General features: G+C 38.3%; 1 protein-coding gene across 1 annotated transcript; it reads left to right on the top strand.

The window, feature by feature from the left end:
- Positions 1 to 8,265: 8,265 nt before the first annotated feature.
- LOC134673751 (mannose-1-phosphate guanyltransferase alpha-A) lies at positions 8,266 to 18,054 on the top strand. Its single transcript, XM_063531769.1, has 9 exons — positions 8,266 to 8,433; positions 9,468 to 9,666; positions 10,745 to 10,913; positions 12,486 to 12,697; positions 12,891 to 12,987; positions 13,767 to 13,925; positions 15,708 to 15,828; positions 16,888 to 17,031; positions 17,486 to 18,054. Exons 1-9 carry the CDS (start codon positions 8,364 to 8,366, stop codon positions 17,584 to 17,586), a joined length of 1,272 nt encoding a protein of 423 aa, XP_063387839.1. The 5' UTR covers positions 8,266 to 8,363; the 3' UTR covers positions 17,587 to 18,054.
- Positions 18,055 to 19,332: the final 1,278 nt, after the last annotated feature.

Consider the following 19,332-nt stretch of genomic DNA (forward strand, 5'->3'; position numbering starts at 1 on the left):
TTATACTTAAAATATTAATTAAATGTATCCTAAACAATACACATGTAGGGGGGATTAGTCCAAAACGGGGACACGGGGCTTACTCCGTCGTGCCGTGCCTGGTCTTAAACCAGGGCACAGTAGTATGGCTACTTAGATAGTTTCAGACTGATTAAAGCGTTGGTAACTGCTATCAACCTTCTTCAGGGTGACTTCTATGACACTCACGAGAGGGAAGGGATGATGAAATTGATAACCACACTGGGAAAAAGACAATCAACAAATATGGCCAAAGATGACAAAGACTACCAGCGAAAGTGACGAATGAAGAATATGACAGAATACAGAATAAGACAAATTAAGAACTTGTCAATAACCGAATGGGACCAACAACGAACGTGTCGATGAAAAAATAACGAATAATGAATGAGACTGAAAACGAGATAGACTAACATCGAACATGCCCAAACAAGATAATGACGAATACCGGAATGGGTCGGAATAAGAGAAAGGCAAACAACAAATATGACCAAAGATGATAAAGCCCACCGACGAACGTGACGAATGTAGAATGGGTGACGAAAGCAGAATAGGACTAATTTAAGAACGTGGCAAAAAACGAATGGGACGACCCTAGACGATACCGGATGGGTGACCGTTTTTTTTTTGCTTTTTTTTGCATTATGGTACGGAACCCTTCGTGCGCGAGTCCGACTCGCACTTGCCCGGTTTTTTTAGCATTAGAAAGAACTCCACAGAAGCAAGCGTGCAGTTTTTATCAGGCTCTTTAATCTATTAATCTATATATATAAAACAAAGTCGTGTTTGTTCCAGCATCCATAACTCGAGAACGGCTGGACCGATTTTCATGGTTTTTGATTTGTTGGATTAGTCTCGGCCTAGAATAGCAGAATAACTATTAAAAACATTGAAAAAATTTACGAAAACAAAATAATGAAAGAATGATCATTCCCATACAAAATGTTCCTACCAACGTACCTGTCAAACATGATAGCTGTCCTGTCGGTACGGTACACTGGAGTTCCGCAAATTGAAGATTATATTAAATCAAGGGTTTTGAGTCGATAACATAGATCCACAACATTCGAATTATCGCGTATTTAGATTTTAACAATGCAAGCAATAAATAACAGAAATCGGACAGATTGGCGTCATTGCTAGCATAATTTGGACATGACTCCAAACTTGATTAAATAATTAATCATTTAATTAATTTCTTACCTGAGGTTTAATTTTGATTTTTAATCAATAAATAACACAAAGATTTCTTATAATGCAAATTTATTTTTAAAATATCAGTATGTTTTTCAAATTTTTTGTAGGTACTCATTTTTTTATATCAAAAATATATTTCAGTGCTATTTATTGACTAGAGAACAAAATCAAATCTCAGGTAAAAAAATAATTAAATGATTAATTATTTAATCAAATTTGGAGTCATGTCCACATTATTGCGAGCAATGACACATAAATGACACCAAATAGTGTCCCTGTCACAAAAGATTGTCATTGTTGGTTGTCAAGCTTTATAGATGCGTTCAGAAACAGAATATAACTGCCCGATGTCATGAAGCCGTAACAGACTACCGCACCGCGCCCGGCGGTATGGTTTTAACGAACGTACTGCGGGTCTAACGCGAATAGGAGTAAAATTTGCGAACTACGTTGTTCGCGGTAGAGTCTGTGCGGAAAGAGAAGAGTCGTGGCAGAAACGGGAACTAACATTTTAAATTTTATATGGCAATCAAACCTTTGACACCTGTCTTGTAAAAAGTAAACAAACTTCTGTCATTGTATATTTTTATTAACAAAAACCGCAAGTTTTATGTATAAAATATTTTCAAAACACGATGAAACCGTACATAAAACCACAAGAAAAATTATATTTAACATTGTTCGGTTTTTTCAGCGGGAAGAAAACGGCTAAAAGCCGACTATCGACTTACAAAAAGTCGCGGAACGTGTTTCCGCTATTCACGGGTATTGATGTTGTATTTAATATTAAATAATTACCTATTTAATAAGCCCCCTAAGTGACTTGTCTCCGGTACATAATTGGTAAGTATATTCATTCAAAATATATTAATTTTCATAAATATGCAGGTCATTCATGATCTTTAAAATAACTGACAAATAGTCTTGATACTTGCCATTTTATGCATATTTATATGGAATTTCTTTTTCTGGATTGTGTAAAAGTACCTACGGTATCTCGAATAAAAGACCGCTAAGTAGGTGATAATGCAAGAATTCGTAATCTACGTGCCGGATTCAAGCACATCCAGTTGAGATGAAGATAGTTCTATGAGTGTCCCTGGTTGTTTTGAAGCTAGCTCAAACATAAGTGACATTGAATATTTTAATTCAGACTTCGATTACAAAGAATGAAACTTTTTCTAATAAAATATTTCTTTATTTGTAGGTTCTGTTAGTTACGAAGTTATATTTCATATTTAGCAGTGACTTTTCGGCGAAGTAAAATATCGTGAGATGAGAGAACCGGACATATCCCAATAAGGCGTACCTTCTTATGCACTATTTTTATTCATATTCATATTTATTATTAATAAAGTACACATACATTACAAGTCAAGTTTACAATGGGTGAAATATATCCCAGATAAAATTACAGTTCTATTGCCCAATTTCTACCCGATCTACCCGGTTTTAATAACTGTTGGACTGCACAGATTAGGCAGTACATAAATGAGACTCTATCTTGTTTGGTACTAAAATTACAGTTGTATTGGGCAGATTCTTAACTAGTTTTAGCAGTTTTGTCAATCGCAGTCACTTTTTAGTACTTATCTGAGACATAAAAACAAGTGTGTTTTAAAAAGAAAACTAGTGCCTGCGCTAAATCAGAGGATTGAGTTGACGAGCCGACACCACCATCAGGCTCCGTTTAGTAAGCCGTGGTAAAAAACCGGAACAAAAGGGATTCAAGTACCATGACCTTTAGTGTCGTATTATAATCACGTGACCAGTGTTGTCAGCATAGCAAAAACCATAAAATAGCACTGGCGCGCCCTCAAATCCCACGACTCTTCTCTTTCCGCACAGACTCTAGGCCCTCTGACACACGATTGAAAGTACGCCGGGACACACAAAGTTCGCGGTCCGGTGCGGTAGTCTGTTAAAGCCAGCAATATGCAAACAGTTTTGAACGCACCCATAAACAAAATGACAACCAACAAATACATACATACTAAATAATAGCAGGGGTGCGAAGCTCCTGACTTCGGCCAAACTCGGCTCCGCTCGGCTCAGCATTGCTCCGAGCAATTATTAGGGTTGGCACCACTTGACTTCCTTTTGCGTGCACGACCACAGATAAGATAATCACTTGAATTTTGACAACCCTAATTAGCCGAAAGGGATAGTGCCATGTATTAGAAAGGGATAGCATGATTCGACCCTGAACCGCTGTCAAACTTCGGTTTTGTAGGAAGCTTCCTTTCTGTACGGTAGTACTATTATTTATTCTGTGATAATAGTACCTTACTCTTTGGTACTACCGTAAGTACCATAATGGACACTTCCTACAAAACCGAAGTTTGACAGCGATTCAGGGATGAATCTTGCTATCCCTTTTTAATGTATGGTACTATCCCGTTCGGCTATTTAGGGTTGTCAAAATTCAAGTCATTATCTTATCTGTGGTCGTGCATGCAAAAGGACGTCAAATGGTAGCAACCCTTATAACTGCTCGCAGCAATGCTGAGCCGAACGGAGCCGAGTTTGGCCGAAGTCAGGAGTGTCTCGCCACTGTCTGAGGTGCCAACAGGATTAAAAAAAACCAGCCAAGTGCGAGTCGGACTCGCGCACGAAGGGTTCCGTTCCAATACGCAAAAACCATAAAAAATCACGTTTGTTGTATAGGACCTTACTTACATAATTTATGTTATTCTGTTTGTTGTCATAGCAGCAACAGAAATACATCATCTGTGAAAATCTCAGCTGTCTAGCTATCACGGTTCATGAGATGATACAGCCAGGTGACAGACAGACAGACGGACAGCGAAGTCTTAGTAATAGGGTCCCGTTTTTACCCTTCGGGTACGGAACCCTAAAAAACAGCGTTAAATTTACGTTTCTGGATGACTGACTGACTGACTCATCATCATCACGCAGAGCCGAAACTACAATTAATGCTAGAAAGTTGACATCAGTACACCATTACAGGTTACATTTGTAATGTGTACAAGAAATAAGAACAGATTTTGAAGTTAGCACCTCCATTTTATCGGTCATAATCTTACAATCGAATAAAAGGGAATCAGCGAGCAAAATGGAGTTTGCAACCACACCACACCACCTGATTTGATCAAACAATTTAATCAGATTGGAGTAAAACTATTCCCGTCTGGACTGGCATTAAGTTAAGCGGTTTAGTTTTAAGTACCCTGATACAATTTATGGTAAATAATAAGCGAATTAATTTAAATGAAATCATTTATTAATATACGTAATCTACCGAATGTAACACAATCTTAAAATACCTACGTTTCAACACTTTCAATAAGTAGATCAGTGTGCACCTACTTTAACGAAACGTATTTTAATATGTATTGAAAATGACCACCGCTTTTCTGGACACATAACTCTGATTCTTATGAATACTCTTGAGATTATTTAGTCTGCCAAGAATAAATTCATTGGTTTCACAGAATTGAACACCTCAATTAGCTTTTTAATTCCCGTGCGAAGATCGGGACTTCGAGGCGGCTATGCGACTGGGCCGTTGCGTCCAATCCATCTGCCAGGGAACTCTTGGTCTAAATAATATCGCACACTTAGAGTTAACTGTGCTGGTGCACAATCTTGCTGGAAATGGAGGTTCTCCAAATTTTGCTCCTGCACCTTTTGTAGAAAACACGTTTCTCAGGTATTGTTTTATTTAAAAATTTATTGTAAAATCAAATTTTGCGGAAAATCTAATATTCAATTGACAAGTGACAATTACTGATCAAAACACGTTTACTTCATAAATACTGTGACAGGTGATTGATAACCAAAGAGGAAAGTGTTCAATTGTTCATTTGAAATTATTTAACCTTCTTCGTTAATTATTATGTTAGGATAACCATGTGAAGCCTAAAAAAATTGGATGAAACAAAAAAAAATACTTTTAATTATTTTAAAAGCATGAGACTTAATTGAGGGGCTTAATGAAGGGAAGATATATGTAAAACATTCATTTTGTATTACCAATTTGAAGTCACCCTATATATAGTTCGTTTTTTTTAGCATTAGAAAGAACTCCGCAGAAGCAAGCGTGCAGTTTTTATCAGGCTCGTTAACTGTTAATAATTATTGAATTATCTAATGTAGCATGGTCAATACATATAATTTACTTCAAATTATTACCGCTAAAAGTGCCAGATTTAGAACCACAAGCGAACTTCTGCGAAGTTCTTTCTAATGCTAAAAAAAACGGACTATAGTAGAGGGACTAATCGATAACAATTTTTTTCAGGCCTGGCTGCAGGCGTTCGGAATGTTCATTATGTTTCCGTACGGAATGACAGGTGGGAACGGGACGTCGCTCTACAAATGCATGGTGCTGTCTCGCTTACACACCATGTCAATCAGTACCTACATAAAATTCCGAGCGTGTGCGGCCAGGCTAATCCGTGACGTGCCAAAAGGAGACATAGTATAGATAGGTGATACGAAGTTCACCGGGTCAGCTAGTTGTTAATAATTATTAAATTATCTAATGTAGCATGGGCAATACATAATTATAATTTACTTCAAATTATTACCGCTAAAAGTGCCGGATTTGGAACCACAAGCTTACTTCTGCCAAGTTCTTTCTAATGCTAAAAAACACGGACTATAAAGCCCTATCTGTACGGGCTCGGTAGGCAGCACCGGTGTGACCGCCGCAGGCGGTGGCGCGGATTCCGGTTCCGGTTCCACCGCCTCCAGTATGGGCGCGATCGGCTCCGAGGTCATCGTAGCGTCTTTTGTCATGTACTTGGACGGGAAGATACCGGTTCTGAAATAATCATCATCATCATCTCAGCCATAAGACGTCCACTGCTGAACATAGGCCTCCCCCTTTTTTGGGGGGTGAATGCCATAATCGCCACGCTTGGCAGGCGGGTTGGCGATCGCAGTCGAGTACACCGAATTTGAGGGACGCTGCTGCCCGTCCACCGGTGGTCTTGGACGTGGTTTAAGGACATACCCGGGTCCATATATCCGGTCCGGGTATGTCCTGAAATAATAACGATGCCAAAATTAGTAAGCAATTGCAAACTATAATATAATACTACAAATACTATAATACTATAATATTTTAAAGGAATGAAGAGAGGAAGAAGCGCTGGCTGGACGTCGTGACAGCGGACATGGAAGAGAACAATCTCACACCTAAGGATGCCGAAGACCAAAGATGACGCAAATTAGAGAAGATTGAGCAGGAAAGCGGACCCTGGCGTTAGGCCGGGAAAACGCTAGGTTGAAGAAGAAGAGAGGAATATATGGTGGCTGCAAAGTTGAGAGCTGAAGTAAATGGCCCTGTAAAGCGCCATACCTTTTCTCTGCAGCTGACTGTACCTGTTGCCAATACGTCCGGTCCACCAGTCGCCGTCTCGCCGCATGACTTCGATCTTCTCTCCTGCTCCGAACATTAGGTCAGCAGATTCAGCTGAGTTATATGACGCAGCTATGTAACAATCAACACTACTGCCACGACATAAGGTACCTATTGCCAATACGTCCGGTCTCCCAAGCCTGCTATGTAAAAGAAAACCTTATGGCCGCGGCATATGATACCTGTTGCCAATACGTCCGGTCCACCTATCGCCGTCTCGCCGCATGACCTCGATCCTCTCTCCTGCCTCGAACACCAGATCACCGGGTTCAGCTGAGTTTTACGATTTTGCTACTATGGAATTTATAGCTGGGCAGGAGAAAGTTTGTATGGAAGAAAAATAAAAACAACAAATTTGTACCAAAAAAGGGCATAAACGCATGGAAAAAATAAAAAAACATTATAAGGTGTATTCGGGTAATACCGAATGTCGGATAATTCCGAAATTCAGAAGAAAATCACCCTTAATTCCATCGTAATCTTTGAGCAACACCGGCTTCCGACACGTCGGAAGGGAGGGGCCCAAGCGATAAAGTCTCTTTTCGGAATTATCCGACAGTTTTAGACATTCGGAATTACCCGAGTAAACCTTATTTACACTTTTATGCCAAATTCTCAATACGCCTTCATTGGAGTAAAAGAGAAAGATCCCCGCAATTTGCGAATTTCGGTTTTCGCGGTAGCCCCTCTGAAAATCGCATAGAAGGTATAGCTGGTCAAGCAAATCTTGTCAGTAAAAGAAGGCGCGAAATTCAAATTTTCTATGGGACGATATCCCTTCGCGCCTACATTTTTCAAATTTGCCGCCTTTTTCTACTGACAAGATCTGCTTGACCAACTATACTTACAGTTGACTTACAGTCAGTAGTTTAAGTAGTCTTTGGCTTAAAGGCAAGGGCCCAACCTTTTCTGTTCTCTTTCACGACGCAGCAACTAGTATCATTTCTCTCTCCTCGCTCTTTTAAAATGCCGTTTGTCAAAAAAGGACAACTATACTGTTGACAAGGTGGACTTCAAATCAAGTGTTGCCTTTCTTGATGCGCCCAGGCTGTCTATGTGTGCGTAAAAGCGTATTATGTGTGCTCTTTTAGGGATGTGAAAAGTCGATTTTAATCATGTTATATATCGATAAACGCTACACAGCGGAACGAAATAGCGATTAATTGAAGCTTCAATATCTTCGTTAAACATAAACATAATTGAAATGCTAATGGATAATGAATATATTATAATATAATAATATAATTCAATTATTGCGGAACACCTATTTTAGGAGGTATTTATGTATTTTAATTAAATATCTGAACTTTCCCTTGGTTCCCTGCTGGGGCGTGACTATAAAATTGTGATCTGATAACCACAATAATGAATAAAAGCGTTTTTGGTCATTTTAGGTATCGTTAAGCTTTTGAAGTAAAATTAAAATTGCAAGAAATGTCGATAGTTTATCGATATGACTTTATCGACATGGCTACAGCAACGTGGGCCTCATTGTTAATCGTACACTAAACAAAAGTGGCAACAGTGACAGCTCGCTGAGACACCGTCTATATATATATTATGTCTATGCTTAAAGGTCTCATAACCAGGCCATAAAATAAAAATAAAAAGTAGTTTTCGAACGTACACTACACACCACCTACACACTCATCCGATTTGACATTGACGTTTTTTTGTGTGACGTGTGTATTGTAAACATTGAAAAAATATTGAAACGCGATAATATTTCCTGCTAATATTCATTAATCGTGAAATCACAATGGATAAACCGCTGTACGATAATTCTACTATGTTAAAAGCTGTAATACTTATAGGGGGACCGCAAAAAGGTAAAAAAAAATTATCACTTTATCACCGGCTTGTAATTGATAAGAAGGATGAAAGCTGGTATATTTAAGAGGTATTAAAATTATAAGTTAAGAAATAAGAAGCTATTTCGTCACAGGGGAGATGGTCCTCTTAGCATTGTTTTGCAATCCATCTAGGAGAAGGATACTCCAAAATAAAACCCGGAATGGAGTTTCCGTAAGGCGCGAGTAGGGTCCAACCTGAAATATGCGGCAGATTCCTGCAGCTGACCTGTCTCCACACGTATTGGCTCGCCTTTCCTGTGGCATAAGTCAGTGAAGCCGAGAGGGTAATGCAGGTGCTGGGCATCCCTGCGTTTCCTTAATTCCGTCCCAGGCGGTGTAATGTATGTTACACCATAAATCGTCTGCAATAGACGTAAAGGCCAAAGATGATTAAAATTATAGGCTAATAGATGATGCTAATAGCATGTACGAGTATCAAATCAATCAGCAATGATACTGAAGATGTAACTTTAATGTGTTTAATATGTTTTTATGATGAAACCTTAATCTTCAACTATTAACGCTTAATTATTGTAATTTAAACAAACTTATGTATTCTGAAATATAAAGGCCTTTTGTTTAACTATTTTACGTGGCTACACACAGATCCAATATAGTATAAACTGCCGTAGTAGTATCTATATTCATGTGATTTGCTTGCAATAAATAGTTTTGAGTTTAATTTGAGTTATTTCTAACAAGAAAACAAAATAAATGAGTACACTCATCCATTTGTACATCTTATTTCAATAAAAAGACACATCAAGATCGTTTACCTTATTTCTAATGCTAAAAAAAACGAAGTATAATGCTAAAAAAACGAACTATAATTGATACATATAATATTTAAATCAAAATGAATTGGCAATCAACCATTATTAAACCCTAAGGTATAACTTTTCTTCTCAATTCCTCGTCCACTGGCAGACTTGTTCATTGATTTCCATGTCATTCTGAATGTGGTTCTGCATCAGCCGATAGCAATTCTTAACCTAAGCTTATAATTTCAGGTACCCGCTTCCGGCCGCTGTCTCTCGACACTCCAAAGCCCCTATTCCCAATAGCCGGAGTACCATTGATTCAGCACCACATCGCAGCCTGTGTAAAGCTTCCTCAAGTCCGGGAGATCCTCATCATTGGCTCTTACACGGCTGCAACCATGGCTCAGTTTGTGGGAGACATGCATAGAGAATATTCTGTTGCGATTAGGTTGGTTTTCAATAAAAGTGCTTTGGGAGCATTCCATGAAATTGTCTACCGTTTGTCCCGTACAAATGCGAATTTTCTGAAGAGATGCAGGTATACAAGCGTTTCCTTTTCTATAACAAATGGTCAAAAATATGCACAGAAAAATAATCGCCTGCTTCAAATGCCGAAAAAAAGTCGCAACACAGGAAATAAAATGCGTTTGTACGGGACAGCCCGTGGAATGCTCCTTTATCTAGTTTAAATATAAGACATACAGGTCGCCACTTTCCCGAATGAAGGTTGAGGGAGGCGATGGCTGAGATACGCGTCATACTCGTGAACGGGTGCTGTTTGTGGAGACTAGTCTGTTTAAGCTAACACGAGCTATTATACTTAGTAACTTAATTTTTATTAATTAATTACAGTGAGACGCCTCATTCTGCTCTCGTATGTTTCTTTTCTCTTAATGAATGTATTAATTATACAGGATATTGACTCTTGGAGACCCTATACATCTCTAAGGATAACTTGATAAACTATATAATTCTATAGTTCTGACACCTAGAGACATTTACACCTCTAAATATTATAGTGATTTGTGTTTTTTTTATCTGTATTTTGTATGTAATTCGACATTAAGAGACCATATACATCTCTTAGTAATTGTAATACGTTAGATTGAATTGTTAGTTTATTTTAAAAAATTGTTGATGTTATTATTTTTGCTTTTATGTAAATTCAATGTTGACGTGTAAAAGTGCCCTTGTGGCCTATTTGCTGAATAAATGTTGATGTTTGATGTTGCAGTTTACAGCTACTCAGTCAGGTATCTGCAATGTGAAGGAAGTAATAGTACATTAGAACCTTATTTCATTAAATTTTACTTACTATTTAAGGGTTAATAGGCCGTCCTAATAATTAACTAATAAACTATAAACAAGACAAAAATATATTCATCAATTTACAAGTTTCTTTTTGTCATTTGAGCTTTCATGATGCTTTCAAGCTTTTTCTCATCAGAAATGTGTTCTGGTAATGGAAGCCTGTAAACATTACTGGCACATGCATATTTCTATAGTTTTACTGTCTTTTCTTCTAGATACCTGCAAGAATTTACTCCCCTAGGCACTGGTGGAGGGCTATATCACTTCCGTGACCAGATCCGAGCGGGGAACCCGGCAGCCTTCTTTCTACTCAATGGGGATGTGTGCGCAGACTTCCCGCTTAAACAGCTCTGGGAGTTCCATATGGAGAGGCCTAACTCACTGGTACGTTGATAAAATACGTTGTAAGTACATATGTTGAAAGTGGGTCACAGTACATGGAACTTTCTATAACACTAAGTAAACCATAGAACTGCCTTCATCTATATTCTATAAAATCACAAAACATTATGTACCGTACCGTAGACCAGGGTGACTTTGGAAAATTTAGGGTTACTTTGATAGATTTAAAACGGCTATAGAATTACCATTATCCATTACAGTTGCCTCCAGAAACTCGCGAACTAAATTGACAGGACAATGTGCACAAATGATACCACAGTTTGGCCAGTGTTGTTCATATCGATATTTTCAAAAAAGTTTGAATTAGAGAATGTCGGTATTTCCATGTGTAATTTTATAGTACCTAATAGAGACAAGGATATTGAATAAACATATTGTAATTAAATAAATATTTTATTATATTTATTTTGTTTTATTTGTTAGGAAAACTTACAGCTAGAGTAACAATTAAGTTGTAGGTGATAACATAGAAAAAGTGATTTTGGCTCAAAATACAAAAAAGGCCGGCCCAGACGGGGAAATATTTCGTATAATGTGATTAATTTCTCATTTAATTCGAGTGGTGTGGACGCAAAAATTAAATCGCCTCGGTATCCCTATGGCTTCGATTGTGAAGACCAGTCCCTAAACTGGACGTTTAAGTTGACAATTAGGTCAAGATCAAGCAAATCTTGTCAGTAGACAAAGGCGCGAAATTCAAATTTACTTTGAGACGATATCCCATCGCGCCTTTATTTTTCAAATATGCCGCCTTTTTTACTGACAAGATCTGCTTGACCAAGTATAAATAATTATGGATCAATCTCATCTACCGGCCACATGTATAAAATTAAATCACCAATTTTAGATTTATGGCGACAACCGAGCTCTTGAAATAAAGAACGGCAAGTTGTTGCACACTAATATAACATGACACTGAAATTTGTCAGTTTCTCATCCGCACCTCCTGATTTGATTGGTAACGACACAATCTTACAATCGAATTAACCACTTTTCTCGTCACATTCATATATTATTAATCGAAATCGTTTGTGACCCCTTTATAATTTTGACATGGGTAGTAAGTGCAATATTTTACTTATCGATATCATTTTATCGACATATACCCGTGACTATTTTTTCTTTGCTATTCCTGGTATCATTTTATTTGTCAAACTCATGTCAATTTAGTTCGCGAGTTTATGGAGGCGACCTTAGTTACTGAAAATGTCCCTGCAACTAGTTAGATTACTGTATAATCATATTCACCTACTGTAATAAATCTCGTATAAATATATATTATGGCTTAAAAACTAGAATTTTAAAGTCGCCCCTGCATTTGAAAGTCACCCCGGTCAATGGTACATAACGTACGTAAACGTACATAAACTCCAGACACGAAATCTACCAATTAATTACATTTATGAGTACAAAAGCAGTCCATTGGCTATCATTAGGTACTGTGAAAACTGGGGCAAGAGAAAAATTGTTTTCCGTGGAGTTCTTAGACGGCCGAACGTAAACCAGGTCGTCAAGTACAACGAGGCAGGCAATGTTAATGTTTTTTTGTTCTAGGTTACAATCATGGGCACAGAAGCGACCCGTCAGCAATCCATCCACTATGGCTGCATGGTACGCGAGTCCAGTACAAAAGCAGTATCGCATTATGTAGAGAAGCCTACCTCGTACGTTTCGGCACTTATCAATTGTGGCGTTTACGTTTGCGCGCCGAGGGTGTTTCAGACTATGGCGAAGGCTTTGGAAAGGAAAGAGGCAGACTACTATAGGTTGGTGCCTATTTAGTTTTTAGAGTTCCGTAGCTAAAATAATACCAGAAAAAACAAAACGATTGTAAAACTTGTACCCAAGTACGGTTTTTGGTGATAAAGAACTGCTGCTACGTAAAAGTCGGTTAAAAATGTTGCCTACGTTTCATAGTTTTTTTTTTGACGAAAGCTTATGGTAATTGTATTGTTCCAGTGGCAACAATCAGAGCACCCCAAACCCTGGCTACATGTCATGGGAACAGGACGTGCTGGCACCGCTGGCTGGCACCAACACGCTTTATGCCATGCAGGTAATAACGATAGACCCCTTTTTTTAGGGTTCCGTACCCAAAGGGTAAAACGGGACCCTATTACTAAGACTTCGCTGTCCGTCCATCCGTCCGTCCGTCCGTCCGTCCGTCCGTCTGTCACCAGGCTGTATCTCACGAACCGTGATAGCTAGACAGTTGAAATTTTCACAGATGATGTATTTCTGTTGCCGCTATAACAACAAATACTAAAAAAAGAATAAAATAATGATTTAAATGGGGCTCCCATACAACAAACGTGATTTTTGACCAAAGGTTAAGCAACGTCGGGAGGGGTCAGTACTTGGATGGGTGACCGTTTTTTTTTTTGCTTCTTTTTGTTTTTTTTTGCATTATGGTACGGAACCCTTCGTGCGCGAGTCCAACTCGCACTTGCCCGGTTTTTTTTTTCGATGTGGCGCGCGCACAGCGCTTGTGAGCAAGGACCCCGCTAAGGATACGGGCGAGCCTTGCTCATATGCATATCTGTCGCCAGTTTTCCCTTAGTCGCCTTATACGACACCCACGGGACGAGATGGGGTGGTGCTATTCTAAAAAATCAGACCCCGTTATCAGTGGTGAAATTTTATTGAAATGCAAAGGGTTGGCACTCACTCCACCACCGTGCGGGTAAAATTCCGCAAGCTTTTGGGTAAAAGTACGCATTTAGGGTAATTGTTCGCATCAAGAAAATTTCAATGGAATTGTCAATAAAATAAAGTTTAACGAATATAGAGCTTGGAGGATATATTCTCTCTAAAATCATTTTTGTTACTTTTCAGATAACAAACTGGTGGTCGCAAGTGAAAACACCCGGTTCCGCCATATACGCCAACCGTCACTATCTGGAACTCCACAGAACGCAGAGTGACACACACAACAACAACATACTGCCGGATGTGTTTGTGCATCCCACCGCGTGCGTTGACGACTCTGCTGTGGTAATACTTGAAACTAGAGATGCCTCGAATAGTGGTTTTGGCCGAATACCGAATATTCGGCCCCTCTCTCGGCCGAAGCGCCGAATATTCAGTATTCGGCCAAAACCACTATTCGAGGCATAACATTTAGTACATTTTAAGTCATATTTATTATGAAAATTGTACGCCAACAAAGCACGTTTGCCAAGATTTTTTATTTTTTTTTTAATTAAGAAACAAACAGTCTTATAAAACAGATAAGTATATAGAGTAACATTCTTCTAGTAATTGACTTATAGTTTCCTATATGTAAACTAAAAAATTTTTAGTAAATTTTTATTGCTCAGAACTAGTGAATGTAGTTAGAGTCAATAAAATCGAATCCGTGTTAAAAATAAAATTATTAGTAACCAACAAAGGCTCAAAAAAATACTCTTCGTATTTAAAAACTTTCCAAGAGAATATTTTTTACATTAAATTTAGTGGTATGCGGATTGATCTACAATTAGGATATTTTTATTGTGTAATTTATCATTTTAGGAAGGTGTAAGAGATATTCGGTATTCGGCCGAATAGTTGGTAACATTCGGCCGAATACCGAATATTCGACAAACTTGTCGAATAGGCCGAATACCGAATAGTTGCCGGATATTCGTGGCATCTCTACTTGAAACACTCACTTGGCTCTGACTGAATAACAGTTTATCCCTCGCTACTGAATTCTGACATGCATTCCTCTCCTAACGATGAAAATTCAAATAATAAATATACTAGGTGCCATAGGTTCAGAGGACGGAGTTTTTGATAAATCGTACCGCTTTTTTAGATCACAATACGGTTGCCAAAAATGTTATTAACAATCTTGAGGATTTATTGAGGGGACTTATCAATTTTTTTTTTGTTAAAACTTACAACAAATTAAAATTCAAAAAAATGTAATCCGCGGTCCGGAGCACGCACAGCCACGTCGTTCAGGCTTACGCTCAGTGAGAGCGAGAGAACAACACGAACCTACGGGGCCTTAAGACGAAACAGGAGCTGAGTTTTAAATATTTTAGGTAAATATACCTGTCTCGCTAACGGAAGCGGCACCTAAAAGTAGTGCGATAAGGACAAGGCGAAAAATCCTGCGTCAAAATCTCAAAAATCGAGGTTTCGTACTCCTCTGTTTCCTCCTCCAAAACTTAACCAATCGTAACCAAATTTGGAAATCTAAATGATTATGAAATTATCCTTGCGGACCGTTTTGCTTTTTTGGCTAATTGATATCAGTTTTGAATACCACGCCTCTCATTGCGGCATAGTCAATTAGGCCATTTTGGCCATTTTTGAAGGGCTCTAGCGCCTTAAAAAACAAAAATATCAAAAAAAGCAAAACGGTCCGACACAGATATTGACAATATTAATCTGTGTTGAAAAAATCATTGCTCAAGCTTCAAAAACCACGGAGGAAAACGAGGAGTACGTTTGTATGGAGAAATGACCACTCCTGTTGGCTCTTAACTATAGTCTGTATCTTTAGGTATTTAAAAAAAAGTAAACAAATAATTTGTACATTTTCGGGTAGTTATAACATTTATTGATTAACCAACCAAATACAAAACCGCCTGGGTCAGTCACTGAACGACCTGACTTTAACCTACATTATTTGATCATGTAATGTTTTGATCTACCCTCAAATCCATGAGCCATTTGAGGGTATATTTTGTTTACTTTTATTTAAATACCTAAAGATACAGACTATAGTTAAGGCCCTGTAGGTTCGTGTTCTCAGAGTATAGTTTCAAATGTTTTGTATCACAGATCGGGCCAAATGTATCCATCGGAGCCGGGTGTACCATAAAAGCGGGCGTAAGGATCAAGGAGTCAATTATACTGAACAACGCGACCATCAGCGAACATTCGCTCGTCATGTACTCTGTCGGTAAGTTTTACTCACTTTTACCAGATCGGGAAACCCTGAAGAAAGGCCAGGTCAAGAGCACCCTAAACCGGCGAGCGTGTATGAGGAATGTTATGAATGTGAAGGAAGCGAAAGAGGTATGTCAGAATCGTAGCAAGTGGAAATCCGTGGTCTCTGCCTATCCCTCCGGGAAATAGGCGTGATTATATGTATGTATGTTACCAGGGGTGCGAAACTCCTGACTTCGGCCAAACTCGGCTCCGCTCGGCTCAGCATTGCTCCGAGCAATTATTAGGGTTAGCACAACTTGACGTCCCTTTGCGTACACGACCACAGATAAGATAATGGTTTGAATTTTAACAACCCTAAATAGCCGAAAGGGATAGTGCCATAATATTAGAAAGGGATATCATGATTCGACCCTGAACCGCTGTCAAACTTCGTTTTTGTAGGAAGTTTCCTTTCTGTACGGCAAGTACTATTAATTATTCTATGCTTTTACTGTCTTTAAGACCCGACGTACTTACTTACAATCTCCAGCAGATAAATATTTTTCAAGAGGGTATAGAAACAAAAAGGCTGCGAGCCACTGTTATTATTAGGGTTGCCAACCGTACTATATTATATAGTATTGTACTATATTTTGGCTCTCTGTACTATATATTTTTGGAAAAATATATAGTACACTAAAATACTATATATCCGATTAAACATATATTACACTCATGTTTAGTATTTTATCTAAAAGTACTATATTTTTTTAAATGTACTATATTTTAGATGCCTTATTCTGGAAAATACTATATTCCACCAAAAAAAAGTTGGCAACCCTAGTTATTATTGAAACAGTATAATTTTATTATCTTCTCTAATCAAATCATAAGTGCTTAAAACCGAATCAAAATTGAGAGAAATTGTCCAAAATGATTTCCATCCAAATTATAAACTGAAATATATGTCATCATATTACAAAATTTACCAAAATCCGGTAAAATAAATCCGGTAAATCCGGTCCAGATATAATATGAGCTATGCCTACACGTTTCCTCGTTTCTTTATACACGTACCTATTATTTGCAGTGGGTCAAAACGCAAGTGTCGGCGAGTGGTCTCGAATAGAAGGGACCCCTTCGGATCCGGATCCCAACAAGCCGTTCGCCAAGATGGAGAACCAGGCCCTTTTCAACGCGGACGGACGGCTCAACCCCTCCATTACTATCTTAGGTAAGTGTCCCAAAACCCCGGAGAGGGCCCTTCGGACCCAGACCCCAACAAGCCGCTCGCCAAGATAGAGAACCAGGCTCTTTTCAACACGGACGGACGACTCAACCCCTCCATTACTATCTTAGGTAAGTGCCCCAAACCCCCGGAGAGGGCCCTTCAGACCCAGACCACAACAAGCCATTCGCTAAGATGGAGAATCGGGCCCTTTTCAACGCGGACGGACGGCTCAACCCCTCCATTACTATCTTAGGTAAGTGCCCCAAAACCCCGGATAGGGCCCTTCAGACCCAGACCCCAACAAGCCGTTCGCCAAGATGGAGAATCAGGCCCTTTTCAACGCGAACAGACGACTCAACCCCTCCATTACTATCTTAGGTATACTTTATTAGTACTGCCACTAATAAAGTATACCTTCTAATTTATTTCTAATACTTACTATTATGTATTTCCCTAGGTGCCAGCGTGGTGGTGCCAGCGGAGACGATCCTCTTGAACACGATAGTGCTGCCCCACAAGCATCTAACCCGGAGCTTCAAGCACGAAATCATCCTGTAAACACGCCGCCCATCTGTTAGTACAATCAAAGAGAATAGATAGTATAGAGGGCTAATCAGTGGCGTAGCTAGCATGGGTGGCACCCGGTGCGGAAATTGTGGGTGTCACCCTAAAATTCAATCAAAATTGTAAAATATATTTAAAAAGAGTAATTGTAATGTTTGTTAAATAGCTCAGGATTTACTCCATCGCTTTCATTTTACGAATATTTATAGTAGGTAGCACTACTGGATGTGATGTTCACGGTCGGGTGTCACCCCTAAATGGGTGACACCCGGGGCGGACCGCCCCCGCCGCCCCCCCTAGCTACGCCACTGGGGCTATTGCCAAAGTAAATTTTGTAATCACGGTACATTTACTGCCATCTATCGCCACACGATTAAAACTTAAAATAAAATTGAAAATGTATAAATTAATCAAAATATGTTTACGGATAAATTATATTTAATTTTTATTGTTCCATACTGACCCATGTTCTTTCACTGAGGCACGCTTTTTTCTTGAGACTTTATTTATCTTATACGGAGTTATATATATCTCTGGTATAGTCCACAGATCATCTTCTAAACATTGTTTTTATAAGGACCACCTCCGCCATCTCCTGACCTGAATCGAAAACTTCAACAATTAAGATCTATGAACGCAAAACAAAAACAGCCGTTTTATCTTTGAACGCATAGATTGACTAATCCAGCAACATAAAAACTAGTTTGATGTATTCAAAAGGTATTTAAATACAGAATCGTGATTATTTTTTGACGAAAGATATTGAACAAAGGGGGGCTCAGACTAGTTTGTCAATCTATGCGTCCAAAGTTAAAACGGCCGTTTTTGTTTTAAGTTCCTAGATCGACGAAACCAGCAACATAAAAACTAGTTTGATGTATTCAAAAGGTAATTTACACAATAGAGTACGTGGCGGCCCCCTTTTTTAAATATCTTTCGTAGAATTTAAATAATCACGATTGTTTAGCAGTGGCGCTAGTGTGCACGTTGATGGGCTCTTAAAGGCCTTTGACAATATTCCTAAAACCTATGCTGGCGCAATCTGTACAGCCTGGCAAAAAAAGAGTAGAAATTAAAAAGTGGCAACACTGTAGTGTCGTCCCTTTCAAATCAATATATATAAGAGAGCGGGACGACACTACAGTGTTGCCACTTTTTAATTTCTACTCTTTTTTGCCAGGCTGTAAAATTCTGCGACTATAGTTCGTTTTTTTTTAGCATTAGAAATAAGGTAGAAAAATCTTGATGTGTCTTTTAATTGAAAAACACATTTTAAAATAAGTTACGGCAAATATGTTACAATTATGAATGTAATACGATCATTTATATGCTTCTGCTTTCATAAGTAATAGTTACTGATTTTAAAAAAGCCTTTTTCAATTAAAAGACGTGTCAAGATCGCTTACCTTCTTGCAAGTTCTTTCTAATGCTAAAAAAACGAACTATAGCCAACCCCATTAGAAATCACATTTTTCGATTGCACTACCTACTGATTGATATATTTGTATATTTCTCACTTGCCAACTGATTGGTTAATATAGTTCTTTATGTATATATCTTGATGTAGAAAATCCTTTTAAAGGTATAATAAACTTACAAAGTACTGAAAGATATGAATTTACCTTAATTAGATAGTTAATATAAGTGTATCTATCGTCTGTAAAGAAACTTATTGTATTTTAATAAATTCATAATTAATAATTATTCAATTTCCAAAACTTTTTCCACATAGTGTTCAAT

Source organism: Cydia fagiglandana, chromosome 19 (assembly GCF_963556715.1).
Source record: "Cydia fagiglandana chromosome 19, ilCydFagi1.1, whole genome shotgun sequence".
Classification (NCBI taxonomy): Eukaryota; Metazoa; Arthropoda; class Insecta; order Lepidoptera; family Tortricidae; genus Cydia; species Cydia fagiglandana.

Bases quoted from the DNA above. Each gene is read 5' to 3' on its own strand.
- LOC134673751 (XM_063531769.1), top strand. From the start codon at position 8,364: ATGGATAAACCGCTGTACGATAATTCTACTATGTTAAAAGCTGTAATA. The intron at 12,698-12,890 runs GTTGGTGCCTAT...GTATTGTTCCAG, and splicing joins AAAGAGGCAGACTACTATAG to TGGCAACAATCAGAGCACCC. The intron at 17,032-17,485 runs GTAAGTGTCCCA...GTATTTCCCTAG, and splicing joins CCCCTCCATTACTATCTTAG to GTGCCAGCGTGGTGGTGCCA.